Genomic DNA, 14,968 nt, shown 5'->3' on the forward strand with positions numbered 1-14,968 from the left:
GAGAGAGAGAGAGAGAGAGAGAGAGAGAGAGAGAGAGAGAGAGGTTCTTATCTGTAGTCTGCAGCCATTAGTTGGGTCTTATCAGGCATCAACATATTGTACAAGTACATCCTCCTGTCCAGCAGAGAGCGGAAAACTCCTGTGTCTCTCTCTCTCTGTCTGTCTCTCTCTCTCTCTCTCTCTGTCTCTCTCTCTCTCTCTCTCTCTCTCTCTCTCTCTCTCTCTCTCTCTCTCTCTCTCTCTCTCTCTCTCTCTCTCTGTGTCTCTTGCTCTCTTACATCCCATAGTAGTTCAACCCAACTGGTGGCCAACTAGAGCACCACATCAACCAGGGGCAGACGGACAGACAGACAGACAGACAGACAGACAGGTGCGTGGACACATGGTCATCAGTGTTATTTGAAGACATCTAGCAGTGGAGTGTCAGTAGTGCAGAGTTCATCGGTGGGTCTCTGATCATCTTTGATCGTTTCAGAACATCGCTCATAGGGAAGGAAGTGAAGTGAAAAGAAGGAGGTTGTGCTCAATCGACAGACAACACAAATGAAGACGCATGTGTACACCAGAGAAAGTAACCACAAACCCGGTGAGTGACCAGATCACACACACACGGATCAGATCAGTTATTGATCATGACTGATAATGCCTGATCTGATCTGTTCATTGGTCATCAGCACAAAACATGTTACAATCCCACAGATGAATTATTTTACAGCATTGATAGAAAGTGTAAAAATGTGGGATTGTGCTGAATGTAAACAGAGAACTTGAACGTTGTTTATGTTTCACTACTGTGAAAGTAGTTGTTAAGTGAGTTTATCCTCTGAGAAAGTGTTGATGTTAAAACCTTAAAGACAGATGCTGACACATCACTCAGACGTTTGGATGAAACGTGACGCGAGTCCAATATTTGATATTTCCTGTCAGTAATGAAGGAGCATGAATTGACCTTCTGAACACAAACAATAAAATCATGAAGTGTTTGTTTGTGTGACAGAACCACCGACTTCAGCTGCTCTGAATTCATTTAAGAGTCGCTCGCTATCATGAAAGTTCATTACATTAAGAAAAAGAGGATCTGGAGTTGAGGAACAGCAGTCGATGTCTGAAGCAGTGAAAGGAAATCGATTGCAGAAGCGTGTTTTAAACAACTCAGGAATCATTTGTGTGTGTGATGAGTTTTCTGCAGTTATGTTTTTTTTTTGAGCATCAATGGCTCTGTTGATCTGTTGATCTAGATGGGAAGAATTGATAGTGAGCCCTATTATGATAAATACATGATGTTAAATAAGCAAAAACACACACTGACTATAACAATGTTTTATCAGCTTAAAACAAGAAACGTAGTTGAGTTCATGACAAGCTCAGAAGTGGAGTGACACCTGTTTATAGCAACGGTGTGAACATTTACAACACCATAACAAGACTTCAAAAACCAAAGTTCTTTCATTTCAGGTCCAGACAGAAGTGACTAAATGTTTGATCGGAGACTTTGACACCTGCAGATGTATGAGACGTTAATACAGAAACACAATGAGAAGATGCTGAGATCGTCTCTCACCGCAGGACGTTTCATCAGTCTCGGGTCATGATGGAGAAATCTTCATCCCCATCCTCACCCCCTCACTCCCCGGGTGTCATCCAGAGCATCGGTCCGGCTCAAGCGAGCCCTCCTGATGCTAATGATGCAGCGAATCGTACTGACCCAACCTCACCCGGAGGAGACACCGAACCGACCCCGACCAAGGCTTGGACACCTCGCCGGCAGAGCCCTCCCGTGTCGTCAGCAAACTCTGCCCCAATCTCCTCCTCGCCTTTGACACCCCTACCCCCCAATATTCCCGTCATCAGTCTAGGTCACAGCAAACCCCCCATGCTGGCCACCCCGCTGACAGCCCTACACCCAGCACCCCCCCTCCCGCACCGCCCCGCTGAACTGCGTCTGACGCATCTTTCCTCGCTATCCGGACCAGCGGCCGCCCTGTTACCCCCTCCGTTTCTACAGACGCACCCTTTCATCAACAGGTGAGTGACATGATGACAACTTTGAAGTGCTTCTCTAGAATCAAGATTTACTCGTCCTCGTGTCATTTTAAATACAACTCTACTGTCCTGAGCTCTGGTGACAGAAGTCCCGCCTGTCCGTTAAAAAACCAATCATCAACCAGTACAGACTAATGAATCTGTTGAGTTGGGGCTTTATTCAGAGTCAATCTGTGTGCATGTGCTAAAAACACTTTTTCAAGGTCATTTAAGCTTCTATGCAAGAACCAAAATGGTATAGTCGGTTTCAGTTTGTTGGTCAAAAATATGTTGTGTAATTGCGATTTTCAAGTAAATCGGACTTTAGTATTGTATGACTGAAATAACTGCCTGGAGGCATTGCAAACATGGCCGCCTAGTGGTGCCACTTACCTATAGAGACTTCATGTGTTTTACATGTACATGAAATTAAAATAAAGTAATTTGTGTATTCATTGATGCGTGCTGTCTGGGGAGGAATTTTGTCCGAACCCAGAGTCCCCCCCTTAACTGGGAAAGAAACCAGCCAAGAGTGAGGTGATGGGTGGTGGAGGGATGCTGTGAAACTTGTTGCGGGATAGAGACGGCTTTATATACCGGCTTCATCTTGCACTGATTGGATGGTTATCTGAAAGTGTGCTTCCTGAATTTTGTTAATTAAACCTTCAATTTGTGTAAAACTGGCGTGAGATCTTTCATCTGCTTCATCTCAGAGCATCACAGAATGAAATGGTTAATGAAAGAAGATCTGATAATGTCACGTCTGTAGATCGTGTCAGAAGCTCCTGAAGTGTTCCTATAGATTTGTGTCTTCAGTCATCTGCATTTGTTTCTGAATCTTTTCTGCTCATTTCTCCTCCTCAGTTCTTTTCTTGCTCCGTCTAGAGGCTTTGGGATCTTCAGTAGCGCTCGTATGAAGAGACGGCCGTCGACACACTTTGAATTGGATCTCAATGAAGGTGAATTTATTTTGTGAATGTGTTAAAAAAAGGATAATGATTCAGAGTAGGATGCGTTTCAGCCCTGCTGAAAAAGACAATAGAAACCATCACAGAAATTCTAGTGGTTTCCATTAAAATATCATTAGGAATCATTAGATTTTACCATTTAAACCACTACAAAATTCCTTTTTGTAGTGTGTTTTGGGCATTATTCCAGTAGGATTTAATGCCCCCACCAGTTAAGCCCAACAGTTTACCAGTAGAGACCCACAGAGACCATTATAGTTTCCAATACAACAAATTAAGTTCCCATTAATGCCATTAAATCCAATAGAATTTCTGTGATGGTTTCTAGTGTTTTTTTTTCTGCAGGGAGATCAAGACGATGATGGTGTTGTTGTGGTGTTTAAAGGAACATTCCCCTTTTTTTGAAAAAATGCTCATTTTCCAGCTCCTCTAGAGTTAAACATTTGATTTTTACCGTTTTGGAATACATTCAGCTGAACTCCGGGTCTGGCGCTAGCACTTTTAGCATAGCTTAGCATCAAGGTAATGATCAAGGACTTTGCTGGCGTAATATGGCTGCATGAGGTGCAATGATATTACGCAGCAGCCAAACATAGTCTGCTGCTATTGAAAGTAACCAAGAGGGGACTATTTTCGGCGCTGGGTAATATCACTACGTCTGCTACAGCCATGTTACGCCAGCAAAGTCCTTGATTATTACGCCAGAATGAGAGTATAATCCTAACCATATCTGCCTAAGACGGGTGTAGGCAAGTTCGGTCCTACAGAGCCGCAGTCCTGCAGAGTTTAGTTCCAACCCTAATCAAACACACCTGAACAAGCTAATCAATGTCTTTAGGATTTAGACATCAGGTTAGATTATCAGTGCTTAGGCTAAAATATGCAGGACTGCGGCTCTCTAGGACCGAACTTGCCTACCCCTGGCCTAAGAAATCATCATATCTGCTAAGCTATGCTAATAGTGCTAGCGCCAGACCCCGAGATCAGCTGAATGGATTCTAAAACGGTAAAAAAATCTAATATTTAACACTAGAGGAGCTGGAAAATGAACATATTTTCCAAAAAAGTGGAGTGTCCCTTAAAGGTGCCATTTGGTTGTCTTAGGTTTAAGTGTATTGGCAGTTTTAAAATAGCTCTGAGTGTCGCTCATACGATCAGAATGTAACTCTGTTTAGTTTGTCAATTTATTTCTTGATTCTTCGTTTGAATAATCTTACATTAATTTAAGCATCAAGTGACTTCACATTCTTCTGCTGTGGTACAGTAAAGCAGGATCTCAGGTTGTCTTCTGTTGTTCTCCTTCAGGTCCTCCACAAAAGTTGGCTCGCCGTGTTTTCACTAATAGTCGAGAACGCTGGCGGCAGCAAAACGTAAACGGGGCTTTTTCTGAACTTCGCAAACTCATCCCGACTCACCCACCTGACAAAAAACTCAGCAAAAACGAGATCTTACGACTGGCCATGAAGTACATTAACTTCCTCGTCAGGCTGCTGAACGACCAGGCGAGCGCTCGGCCGCGTGAAAGAACGACGGATGGCACAGAAGACGCCGCTGGCGAGGTGCGACCCTGCAGCCCCAACCTTCCCCACAGAGACTCCGTGACGGCATCGCCTGGATCCAGTTGTTATGGCGACACAGACGGCGAGGATGGTGCAGGTGGAAAATGTGGTAGCACTGGGATTGTGGAGAAAGTTCCGGAACAGATTCTGGTGGTCACAGCAAGTGACTGCCAGCGATGACCAACAACAACTAAACATAAAGCGATCCAGTTTAACTGCACTGTTACAAACTCTTCAAGACGTTGTGCGGTGAATTGACATTTTCTCTCTGATGACATCACGCGTGTTGTTAAAGCACAGATCTATAGTTCATGTGTTGATATGATTCTTCATGTCTGTTAGTTCTGCATTTGGTTTCCTCTTACAGGCAGAAGTGCTGACATATCAGAAAAAGCCTCAGATGGAGAATAAATAAACAACTTGACATCACTTTGACATATAAATAACATGGGCTTATTCACAGCATTGTATCTTATTAAATACCTTCAGTTGGCTTTGAAACTCTTTTGATTTGATTAGTTTTCATCTGTTGTAGATTGGGTTGCAGAATGAACTGAACCGTGTGTGAACAGAATGAGAATAAACCTGAAGCAGTGTGACACCAGTTTATGTGTTTGTATGAGCGGCTGTTAAGCTTATGACTGTGATTCCATCATTATTATTCCATCAGATGTGAATCAATAAGGATAACTGATGACTGTGTGGCGGTCTCTGGGACGGGGTTAAATTAAGTCAGAACTGAGCCTTAGATTATTATATATTATCCCCTGGTTTCACAGACAAGTCTTCAGGCTAGTCCAAGACTAAGATGCATGTTTGAGCTGTGTCCACTAAAAATAACTTGCCTGTGACACATTTTAAAGAGCACCTATTTCATTGCTAAAACAAGGTTATTTTGTGTATTTGGTATAAAATAATGTGTTTGCGTGGTTTATTGTAAAAATACACATTATTTTCCACAAACCATACATTTTTGCAGCTCCAGATTTCACTCTCTTACTGAAATTGGATTTAAAAAGCTTTGTGTCCCTGATTGGCCATCTAATCTATACGTTGTGATTCCCCTGAATACCTCTGAAGTCAGCAGGAAATGTGACGCTCCTTACCATGTTTGAAAGATTCTCTCACAATGCAATGCTAACAGGAGTTAACATACAGGCAGAAGAGTCAGAAGCGGGAGGAATTATGATAATATCGGTCTCTACATCACCAATCCCAGGAAGTAAACTGTTGTCTACAATCCGTGTGTTTGTTGTAGTCCAAGAAAAGTGATTTACGTTGAAGATTATAACTTGCGTCATCGATTACTTTGGGATTTGTAACCTTTTGCAAATCATTAACATTTACTAATACACACTTACACACCAAAGGAAATGTAAAATCATGAATTGGACCATTGGTGCTCAATTAAAAAAATATTTTAATTTTTTTTTTTTTTAAATATGCCAGTGCTATTGATTTGTCTCAAGAAACACCAGTAACATAAATTCTAAGGGATGTTTATATAGATAGTTAAAAATTTTAATTTAACTAAAGCCCAGTCCTGGCTTAAGCTCAGTCTGTGAAACCAGGCCTAGGACATTTAACACATTTCATACATACAAAAACATGACTGGTGTACTTTGACTGGTAATTTTTGTAATCTTGAGATTATAAAAATGGTAGCGATAAATTTAACGTGTGTGTTTTCAGTTCAGTCTGTGACCAGGATTAAGCCTCATCAGGGAAATCGGCATTGGGATGTGGATCAGACTATGTGTGGCAGTTCTGCTGATCAATTGAGTATAAATGATTTTTTAAAACAGGCCTTAGGACGGAGGTGTTTTTATGGCAGAATGGCGCAGATGTGACTCTTTCTCTCTATCCGTGGGTTTGTTTTTCAGAGAATAATTTTTCATTCTGCAGTGCAGCGCCGACTGTTAAATAGAGAAAAGGAAAATCGTGTGTTAGGAAGATCCGTCCGGATTCATGACAGAACCGTGAGAATGGGAACGAGCTGGAAAATCGTCTGTTTGTCCCACTGCAGCTGTGGTAACGTGAGGTCAGAGGTCAAGGGAGTTCGTCTGTGGATATCTGATGAGGTTTTACTGCATGACTTTCATTCTGTCAGGAAACACCTACAGTTGATGCCGTGTCATCGCTGGCCAAGCAGCTTCCTGAGGCAGCCGACACACAGTTACACACAGAGGTGGGAAAAGTCAAAACCTGCCCCTCTACACAGAGACCGCGTGGCCGAAAGGGAAACTTGCGTAACTGTTATTCAGGACCCGACGCGTGCGACGGCGCGTTATTCGTGGGTCACAGTAAGGGCTGGAGTGAAGCAACGGGGTGAAAACCACACACACACACACCTGCATAGTTTCATCATGACAGCAGTGGTTACTACGGTTACGACATCCAACACTGAGCACTTCCTGTGGTCACGCACACATATAACAAACTCACGCGACTGTAAACGCGACTTCTTGGTAATGTAAATCGAGATTTAGAGAATTTTATTTTTAAATTTAAAGTCACAGAACAAGTGAGTAGTTTGTTAATATTCTTACAAGTATTTTTTAACCCTTAAGAGATCCTGGGGACATTTTGTGATCATCTTGACTGTGATGATTGAATAATGGACAAAATTGCCAGAGGTGAATCATTTTTGATACATTTTAGAATTTCACATTTTTAAATTAGCTTAAAATGGCTAACCTACGTAAAAAATGACACATGTAATCCTAGGGACAAAAAATGCCCTATTGAAAACCATAACTACCATTTTTGACCCCCCACTTATCTTAACATAAACTAATACATACGTTTATGTCAATGTATCATTTTAAACTACTGGCCTTCAAGTTATAATTTTTATACTTGTCCACCAGGTGGCGCTACTTTTTACCATGTCATGCATTCATCAAAATGTCACAACTTTTGCTGTTTTCTGCGGACCGCATAGCTGCTGAAAAGATAAACCTTTAATGTTGAAAATGTGTGTGTGTCTGAGTGGAACGGGGTGGGGGTGATGTCAGGGTGGGGTCCGTGTTGAGTGGAGCAGGGGGGGCATATTCAACATATCCAATTCTTCTCTCTTTGAAGGCCACATTTTGCGTTATAAACTAATTCAGTAATAAAAACGATGAGAGGCAAGAACCGAAACAAAATCAATCTTCATTTTGTTTCTCGCTCATGTTGTTTATGCAAGTACACTGCTATAAGTATGAACAGTATAGCAGAAGTAGTGAAAATGGCAAGGCATTACAGCACACATAAGGCTCCTGAAATAATCATGCACTTCAAGAGCGAGGATGGCTCCTCATCTTCCTCCGAGGATTCTGAGGTCGACACGGAGGCCTCAGAGGTGGAAGTAGACCAGCTGGAGTCTAATTCATTAGAGGGATCTTCAGAAGACTTATCAGAAGGTGAGAGCGGAGAGGAGATGGATGAAGTGATGGCAGGATGGACATAAAAATGAAAAATCTTTTGGTCTCCCACAAACATGGAGACGCTCCGCTACTTCCCAGCAGCCAGTGATTTGATCCCAGGGCTCACACACTATGCCACTGCCCGAATCAGTGCCCGGACTTCAAGCTTTTCATTGATGCTGATGCATGAAATCCTGCAGCATATTGGGGCCACGACAAACCTACAAGGGAGACAATCGCAGACTGGAGAGATCTTGAGACAGAGAAACTGCAGGCTTATGTGGGGCTGCTCAATCTGACCGGTGTTTACAGATAAAAAATGAATCAGCCCTCAGTCTCTGGAGTGAGAAATCAGGACAGGTCACTATCCGGGCTACGATGTACCACAAAAGGTTTCACGGCATAAGCCGAACACTGTGGTTCGATTAATGTTAAAATATTGGCATATAAACGGTTAAAATTTCCACAGATTTAATTAACATTTGATATATATGTTTCAGGAAGACATAGTTTTAAAAGACTGAATTGCTTAAAGTGGAAAAATTATTGACGTATGATTTTTTTAGAGCAGTTTTTGGGAAGATGCAATTTTGGCCTTAGATCACAGAGTTTTGAATAAAATCTGACCTTGTTCAAAAAAATAACAATGCATCAAAATCAATGTTGCTACCAATCTTTCACCCATTTCAGGGTATAATAATAATAATAATAATAATAATAATAATCACATGGTAGTTCAAATGTGTTCTGTAAAAATAAATATGGATGTATGTAATCAAACGGGCATATAAAGGGTTCAAATTCCCACACATTTTATTAATATTTGATATGTATGTTTCAGGCAGAAGTAGTTCTAAAAGATTGAATCGTTTAAAATAAAAAATATTGATGTATGTTTTTTAGAGCAGTTTTTGGGAAGGTGTCATTTTTTTGGAACACTTACATAAGTTAATATATAAGGATCTCTTGAGGGTTAATTACCTGATTTTACTTTACTGTCATTGTTATCAGCTTAGTACATAAAGACAAAAGTCTTGTAAACGCCCAGTAGTCTACTTGGAAATAAACGTCATAGTGGCTTTAATTAAACCGGTGGACAAAAGTTGATCAGATGTCGTATTTGTATCCTAAAATGAATTAAAACATTAAAACATCTTTTGTGGTTAATACATTTTTAATTAAAGCTGTTAGAAGAAAACATTATTACACAAGTGCAAAATCCATCAAAAGTTTCAAATAGATATTCACATATTACAGACACATTGGCCTTATTTATAAAGCGTATAAAGACTTTGCAGTGGATTTTTTACATGTACAATCAAATCTGTGCATACACAAAAATCCACAGCAAAGTCCATATTTATAAAAACTGTCCTTAACGTGGAAAAGTGCTACGCGCCACGTCAGGGTCTGAGCAGACGTACACACTTTTGCTTGTCCAATTGCTGATGATTATTTGAAATAAAAGCCATTCTTGCTGCTCGAAAAGGATTTAAACATTGACAGGTGAGCTTTTATATGTCTATGACATTAATTAGGCATCGTTTAGAACTATTTAGCTGCGCACAAGTTCAAGATCATTTTTCTGTACGCACTTTTGAGAAATGATCATAAGATCAAATTTAGGACATTTTATACGCTGCATTTTATAAAGAAGCCCATTATCTGTGTGAATCATTACAGCTTAACATCACAATTTTATTGGAGCATGAAACACTTAAGTGTGATGTTTTAAATGCATGTCACGGCTGATCTTTTCATTTCGGCTGTTTGTCTCGAGTTTATCAAGACCAATAAGATAAATACAATGTATAGTTTTTCCTCTGTACACACTGTTTATATCATACATGATGAACATACAGACCTAAAAAGTTCACAGTTATTTCAGAGAGCAAATCTCTGTCCAGACAAAACCATCAGCACCCAGTTCATGCTTCACCCAATATCTGTTACTCTATTTTATGTTTACCGTATCTGCGCCTTCCGATTTCACTGACTACAGAACCCAGCGCTACTCCCACAGCGCCTCCTAAAGTTCCTGCGAGAAACACACCCAGCACCGCTCCCACCAAAGCTCCCAGAGCAAGCTCCTTTGGCACACGCTTCGCACCCGAACCCGCCGTCTCCAAGATGGAACGGAGCACTGAAGGAGGTTTAGCGCAAGAGGAGAGGAGCGCCGCGGAGTCCAGACGAACGTTTTTTTCTGCTCCGGCCACAAGCTGCTGCTCCTCCTCCTCCTCCTCGTTCAGTGCGTGCAGAGAGAAAGTCGAGTTCTTTCTGTCCTCTTTGTCTCGCTGTCTCTCTCTCCAAGCGGCAGAGATCTCCTCCTGTCTCCGCTGGACGTGGCTGCCAGCCTCAGGGTACAGCGAGCAGCTGTAGTAATCGCCTCCGCTCTCTCTCACCGTTTGCCGCACTTTTTCCAGCAGCTCCGTCAAGCCGCCTCTGTCCCCGCGCTGCAGCACATGGTAGCGGTCGCCGCATTTCTGCACGAGCTCCAGCATCTCCGGCTGCTTGGAGGCGATGTACGCCTCCACCCCTTCTACACCCGAGACTCCCTCCAGCAGTTCGGAGCGTGTGAAGAGGACGACGGTGTGCCGTCGAACAGCATCGGGGCCGAACACGCCCTCCAGCGCACGCAGGGCCGGCAGCTCGGAATTTCCGGGTCGGTTGACGGGGATGCACAGCAGGAACACGTGAGGGCCCGGGGCACACAGAGCCACGCAAGAGGAGATCTGGCTTTTCACCTCCTCAGGAGATCTCTCTGAATCGAACCAGTCTGGCGTGTGGACCACAGACACCTGATGGTCCTGCACGAGAGCTCGACTTTTCACGCACTGCTGAGAAGTCGCCGTGACTTCGTCTGCATCGAAGACCTCGCAGCCCAGAAGGAGGTTCCCGGCCTCGCTCTTCCCAGAACCGCGGCGACCCAACAGGACTATCCTCAGCTCAGGCAGTGAAGAATCGCTCAGAAGATCAGAGGAGGACCAGGTTGATGTTGACGTAGTTGAGATTGTTTCACTGCCATTCAAAACCTTCCCAAAACTGTGATGAACTGGAACATTAAAGACAAAACATCAGCACACAAGCATAGCAGACATTCACAGATGTGATTGATTGATTGATTGATGATCAGATCATTAAGTGTGTGATTTTACGTCTTTAAGTCATGTGACTAAATCTTTTGGCCTAACAGATGATGAAAGTCCCATAGACATGAATCTAACTCACTGGTGTTGACGTAGCTCTGATTGTTTTGATCATCTGACACCTCCAGCATGTTACTGAGAATGGCGCCCTCTAGAGTTACAAACACATCATTCACATTTGAAACACATTATTTTATTAACTTGATGAATTTGAACTTTTAATGCTATGATTTAGTTTCTGTCAAAGAAAAGACAAAAGCAGCAGTTGTTTTTCAGCACCTTTGGTGAGTTGGAAACTTGAGCTGCTCTCCAGTGCCGAATGCTTGAAGTTTGTTTCCTCAAACTCGTAATGTTGTTGTTGTGAATGAAGTCCATTGACCAATCGAGTCTCAATCGTGGCATCGGTTTCGGTTTCCTCTGTACTGATTCGTGTCCGTTGATCTGTAAATCCTCTCCAGTTTCTCTCCAGCATCTGATCTCTCACCGGCTCCTGAATCTCTTTGAATCCTCCATTCATCAGGATCATCTGCTCCACCTGAACAACCGTTCAAATCATTGATGTATAGTAAGGAAATTGATATTGTGCGGTGCAAATGTTTTTGTAAAAATGAAATTATTCAAACAATTACAAAAACAAGATAACTGAGGTAAAAGAATTATAGTGCAATTAAAATCTAAATTGTGTGCTGTTGAACTGATGTGTTTAAAACTTTGAAGGCACTACTGCTTGTGTAGTCATGTGTAGTCTATTGCAACATTTACTTAATAAAACGTTTAAATAAATGCATGTTTTCAAAGTCACTGCCCAGCAGGCATTTCAACGTTGATTCACAGTTGAACTAACGTCAAGGACAAGGTTGAATCACTGTTGATTTTGCAAATTGAATCAACGTTAAACAAACAACTGACATTATTTCAACCAAATTGACTTTTAAGAATTGTATTAACCTTTTGCAACAGTTTAGCATTAACTGTTGTATCAATGTTGAAACAAGAACTGACATTATTTCAACCATATTTCAACGTTGAATGTCGGTCATATGCTTGCTGGGCGAGTAATCGTGTTAAATAATCATAATGATTTTGCCCATAATTGAGCAGCCCTATGATCGTGAACACAGAGAGCTAAATCATTCTAGGCCAATCTCCCATTTCTTTCTAAAATACTAAAAGTCGTGGCTAGCCAACGCCACACATTTTTAGAGGAATGAAAAAATTCCAGATTTATGACTTCTGAACCTAGTTTGAAACCTTTTCTATTCTGTCTTTGAAACTATTGGCAGAGAAATAACAAACACTTCACAGTTAAAACCACAGCATGAATGCATGAGAAGTGTGCTCGAGGTACACGGATGACGTCATACAGCGATCAGTCTGCGCAGAATCCGACTCACCTCCTCCAGAAGCGTGACAACCTGCTGCCTGTCCTGAGGTTTGCGGTTATTGATCACATGACAGCGGCCGCCACACCTCCTCACCACCTCCCGAAGCGCCGCCTCCCGACTCAGGTACTGCTCCAGACTGCGACTCCCCAGGTAATCTCCACAGGTGAGCAGCACCACCGTGTGACTCAGCACCGACGGGCCGAACATCTGCTCCAGCTGATCCGGAATCCGCTGCTCCATCTCGGTGAACTCGTTGACTGGAATCAGTATGAGGAAGACGCGGGGCCCCGGGATGCTGGGGTCGAGGGCCCGTCGTGTCTCCGCCCGAATGTCGTCCTCCACCTGCCCGCCTCTCCAGTACCAGCGAGGGGTCTCCACCACGCTCAAACGCCGGCCTTCGGACAGCCCTCGCCGTACCTGACACTCGCGTGAAGAACCTGAGGGTCTCTGAGTTGAACTCTGACCCAACAGTGTGTCTGCTGTGAGGGTCTTTCCACAGCTGATGCTGCCCACCAAAACCAGACAGAGCTCAGAGTCGTTCCTCTTCTCCAGAGAAGAAACTGAAAGAGGAAAAGTTCACACGAAAACATTCAGATTGACGCTCTGTCATTGTTTCTCACTTAACATTAAAGAGCTCACAGGAATTCAGTCTGAAGAATCTCATTCTGTGTTTTATCTGCTGCAATGAAAAGCTAGCAGCTCACAAAAAATACATTCAGTTCATTGAGATTTCATTTTCTATCATTACAAGATTGAGCTACAACAACGTTCGACACTGCAAAAAAATGACTCAGTATTTTTTTCTTGTTTTCAGTACAAATATCAAAAAAAATCTTAATTAAGACGCATTTTCTTGATGAGCAAAATGACCTAAGAAAATAAGTCTAGTTACTGAAAACAAGACAAAGTAGGAAAGTCATTTTTTGCAAAGAATGCTTAAGAAGCTTAAATGCTCATGAGCAGTGTTGGGGGTAACTCATTACAAGTAACGTATTAATATTACTGTTCTGAAGTAACGAGTAAAGTAACACATTACTTTATTAATGTACACATTCATATTTATCGAACACCTAACCTGTCAAATGTCTTAAAAATAGGCACCAGAGCGATGTTTGTGGTAACCATGGTATAAGAGGAATAAATGAATCTCTGTGAATCTCACACCTGCTGTGTTGGGTGTGCATATTTTCTAATAGATCAACGGCTTGTCGTCAATTATTCCTAACATATTAATGTAGAATTACACACACTATGCGTCGCGGCTGAGCGGAAACAGTTTAAGTCAGAAACGGAGATGGGAGGGCTGAGCGACATTTTTGCGATGTAAATATGCAATTTCTGAATGCAGAACTTCTCTGTCATAGAAAACACCTGCAAAGACTGAAAGAGATAAAGCCTCAGACAAATAAGAAAAAGTAACACAAAAGTAACTTAAAAGTAACGTAAGCATTACTTTCCATGAGAAGTAACTAAGTAACGCAATTCATTACTTTTTTGGGGGGTAACTTAACATTGTAATGCATTACTTTCAAAAGTAACTTCCCCAACACTGCTCATGGATTCAAAACATAATGATTAAATGTAAACCATATCAGTCACTGTAAAGTACTATTCGGACGGGATTAGTTTTACATAGGGAGGTGGGGTAAAGCAAGTTTTTATCAGAGCTTCTCAGTAAGTCACTTTAGATTAAAGCATCTGACAAATGCACAAATGTAAAAAAGTTTTTTTTCCTCTAATTTCAGCCGATTTCAGCTACATTTAACACATGTCTTTTTTAACCACATAATTCAGTAAGAATGATGTTGAAATTATGTATAATTCTCAATTCATTTAAGATAACACTGTCAGAAATGATCTTAACATCATTTTCTGATCATGCACTGACACATATAGATAAAGACAAACACAGATTTTAGGAGAAAATGGAAGTCAATGTGAAGATGATGTCATTCATTCATTTATACATAAACTCTCGTCTGTTCTGTCTGAGGTTTAGGATTTATTGTTCTGTGACATCTAACCAAAACACACACAAGACACCAGTCAGTCCAGTTCAACAACATTCCAAAACACGCTCGCACACACACACACAAGAAATCATTATTTCACCAGATTAATCACTAAAATATATAAAATCATTCCTCTGTTTGTTCATTTATGACATCTGAAGACATCACACCCCTGAAGCTGTAATTCTGACATCACATTTCTAAAACACAGTTCTTCATTAAACATGACACCATCATCATCATCATCATCAAAACCACACCAGCACACAAACTCACATCAGTATTAACACATCTGTTTTATAATCTTACCATGAGAAGAGAAATCCATAGTGCTGTTGGAGAGATGTCTGTATGTGTCTGATCTCTCACGCTGTCAGATCACCGTACGTCCTCACAGTCTGACCTGCTGTCATTCTGATCAGCGCTGGGTGGAGGCAACGCAATCCATGCATCTGAATCACACCGA

At 41.7% G+C, this 14,968-nt stretch overlaps 2 protein-coding genes across 2 annotated transcripts; one reads left to right on the plus strand and one right to left on the minus strand.

The window, feature by feature from the left end:
- Positions 1 to 208: 208 nt before the first annotated feature.
- On the plus strand, positions 209 to 5,148 carry lyl1 (LYL1 basic helix-loop-helix family member). Its single transcript, XM_065293946.2, has 4 exons — positions 209 to 586; positions 1,456 to 2,025; positions 2,887 to 2,981; positions 4,296 to 5,148. Exons 2-4 carry the CDS (start codon positions 1,589 to 1,591, stop codon positions 4,727 to 4,729), a joined length of 966 nt encoding a protein of 321 aa, XP_065150018.1. The 5' UTR covers positions 209 to 586; positions 1,456 to 1,588; the 3' UTR covers positions 4,730 to 5,148.
- Positions 5,149 to 9,114: 3,966 nt separating this feature from the next.
- On the minus strand, positions 9,115 to 14,968 carry LOC135783266 (GTPase IMAP family member 8). The gene is made up of 5 exons (XM_065293944.1): positions 14,812 to 14,968; positions 12,500 to 13,050; positions 11,385 to 11,640; positions 11,188 to 11,256; positions 9,115 to 11,011 (listed from the first exon to the last, which is right to left on the minus strand). Exons 1-5 carry the CDS (start codon positions 14,828 to 14,830, stop codon positions 9,909 to 9,911), a joined length of 1,998 nt encoding a protein of 665 aa, XP_065150016.1. The 5' UTR covers positions 14,831 to 14,968; the 3' UTR covers positions 9,115 to 9,908.

This window comes from Paramisgurnus dabryanus, chromosome 7 (genome assembly GCF_030506205.2).
Source record: "Paramisgurnus dabryanus chromosome 7, PD_genome_1.1, whole genome shotgun sequence".
Classification (NCBI taxonomy): Eukaryota; Metazoa; Chordata; class Actinopteri; order Cypriniformes; family Cobitidae; genus Paramisgurnus; species Paramisgurnus dabryanus.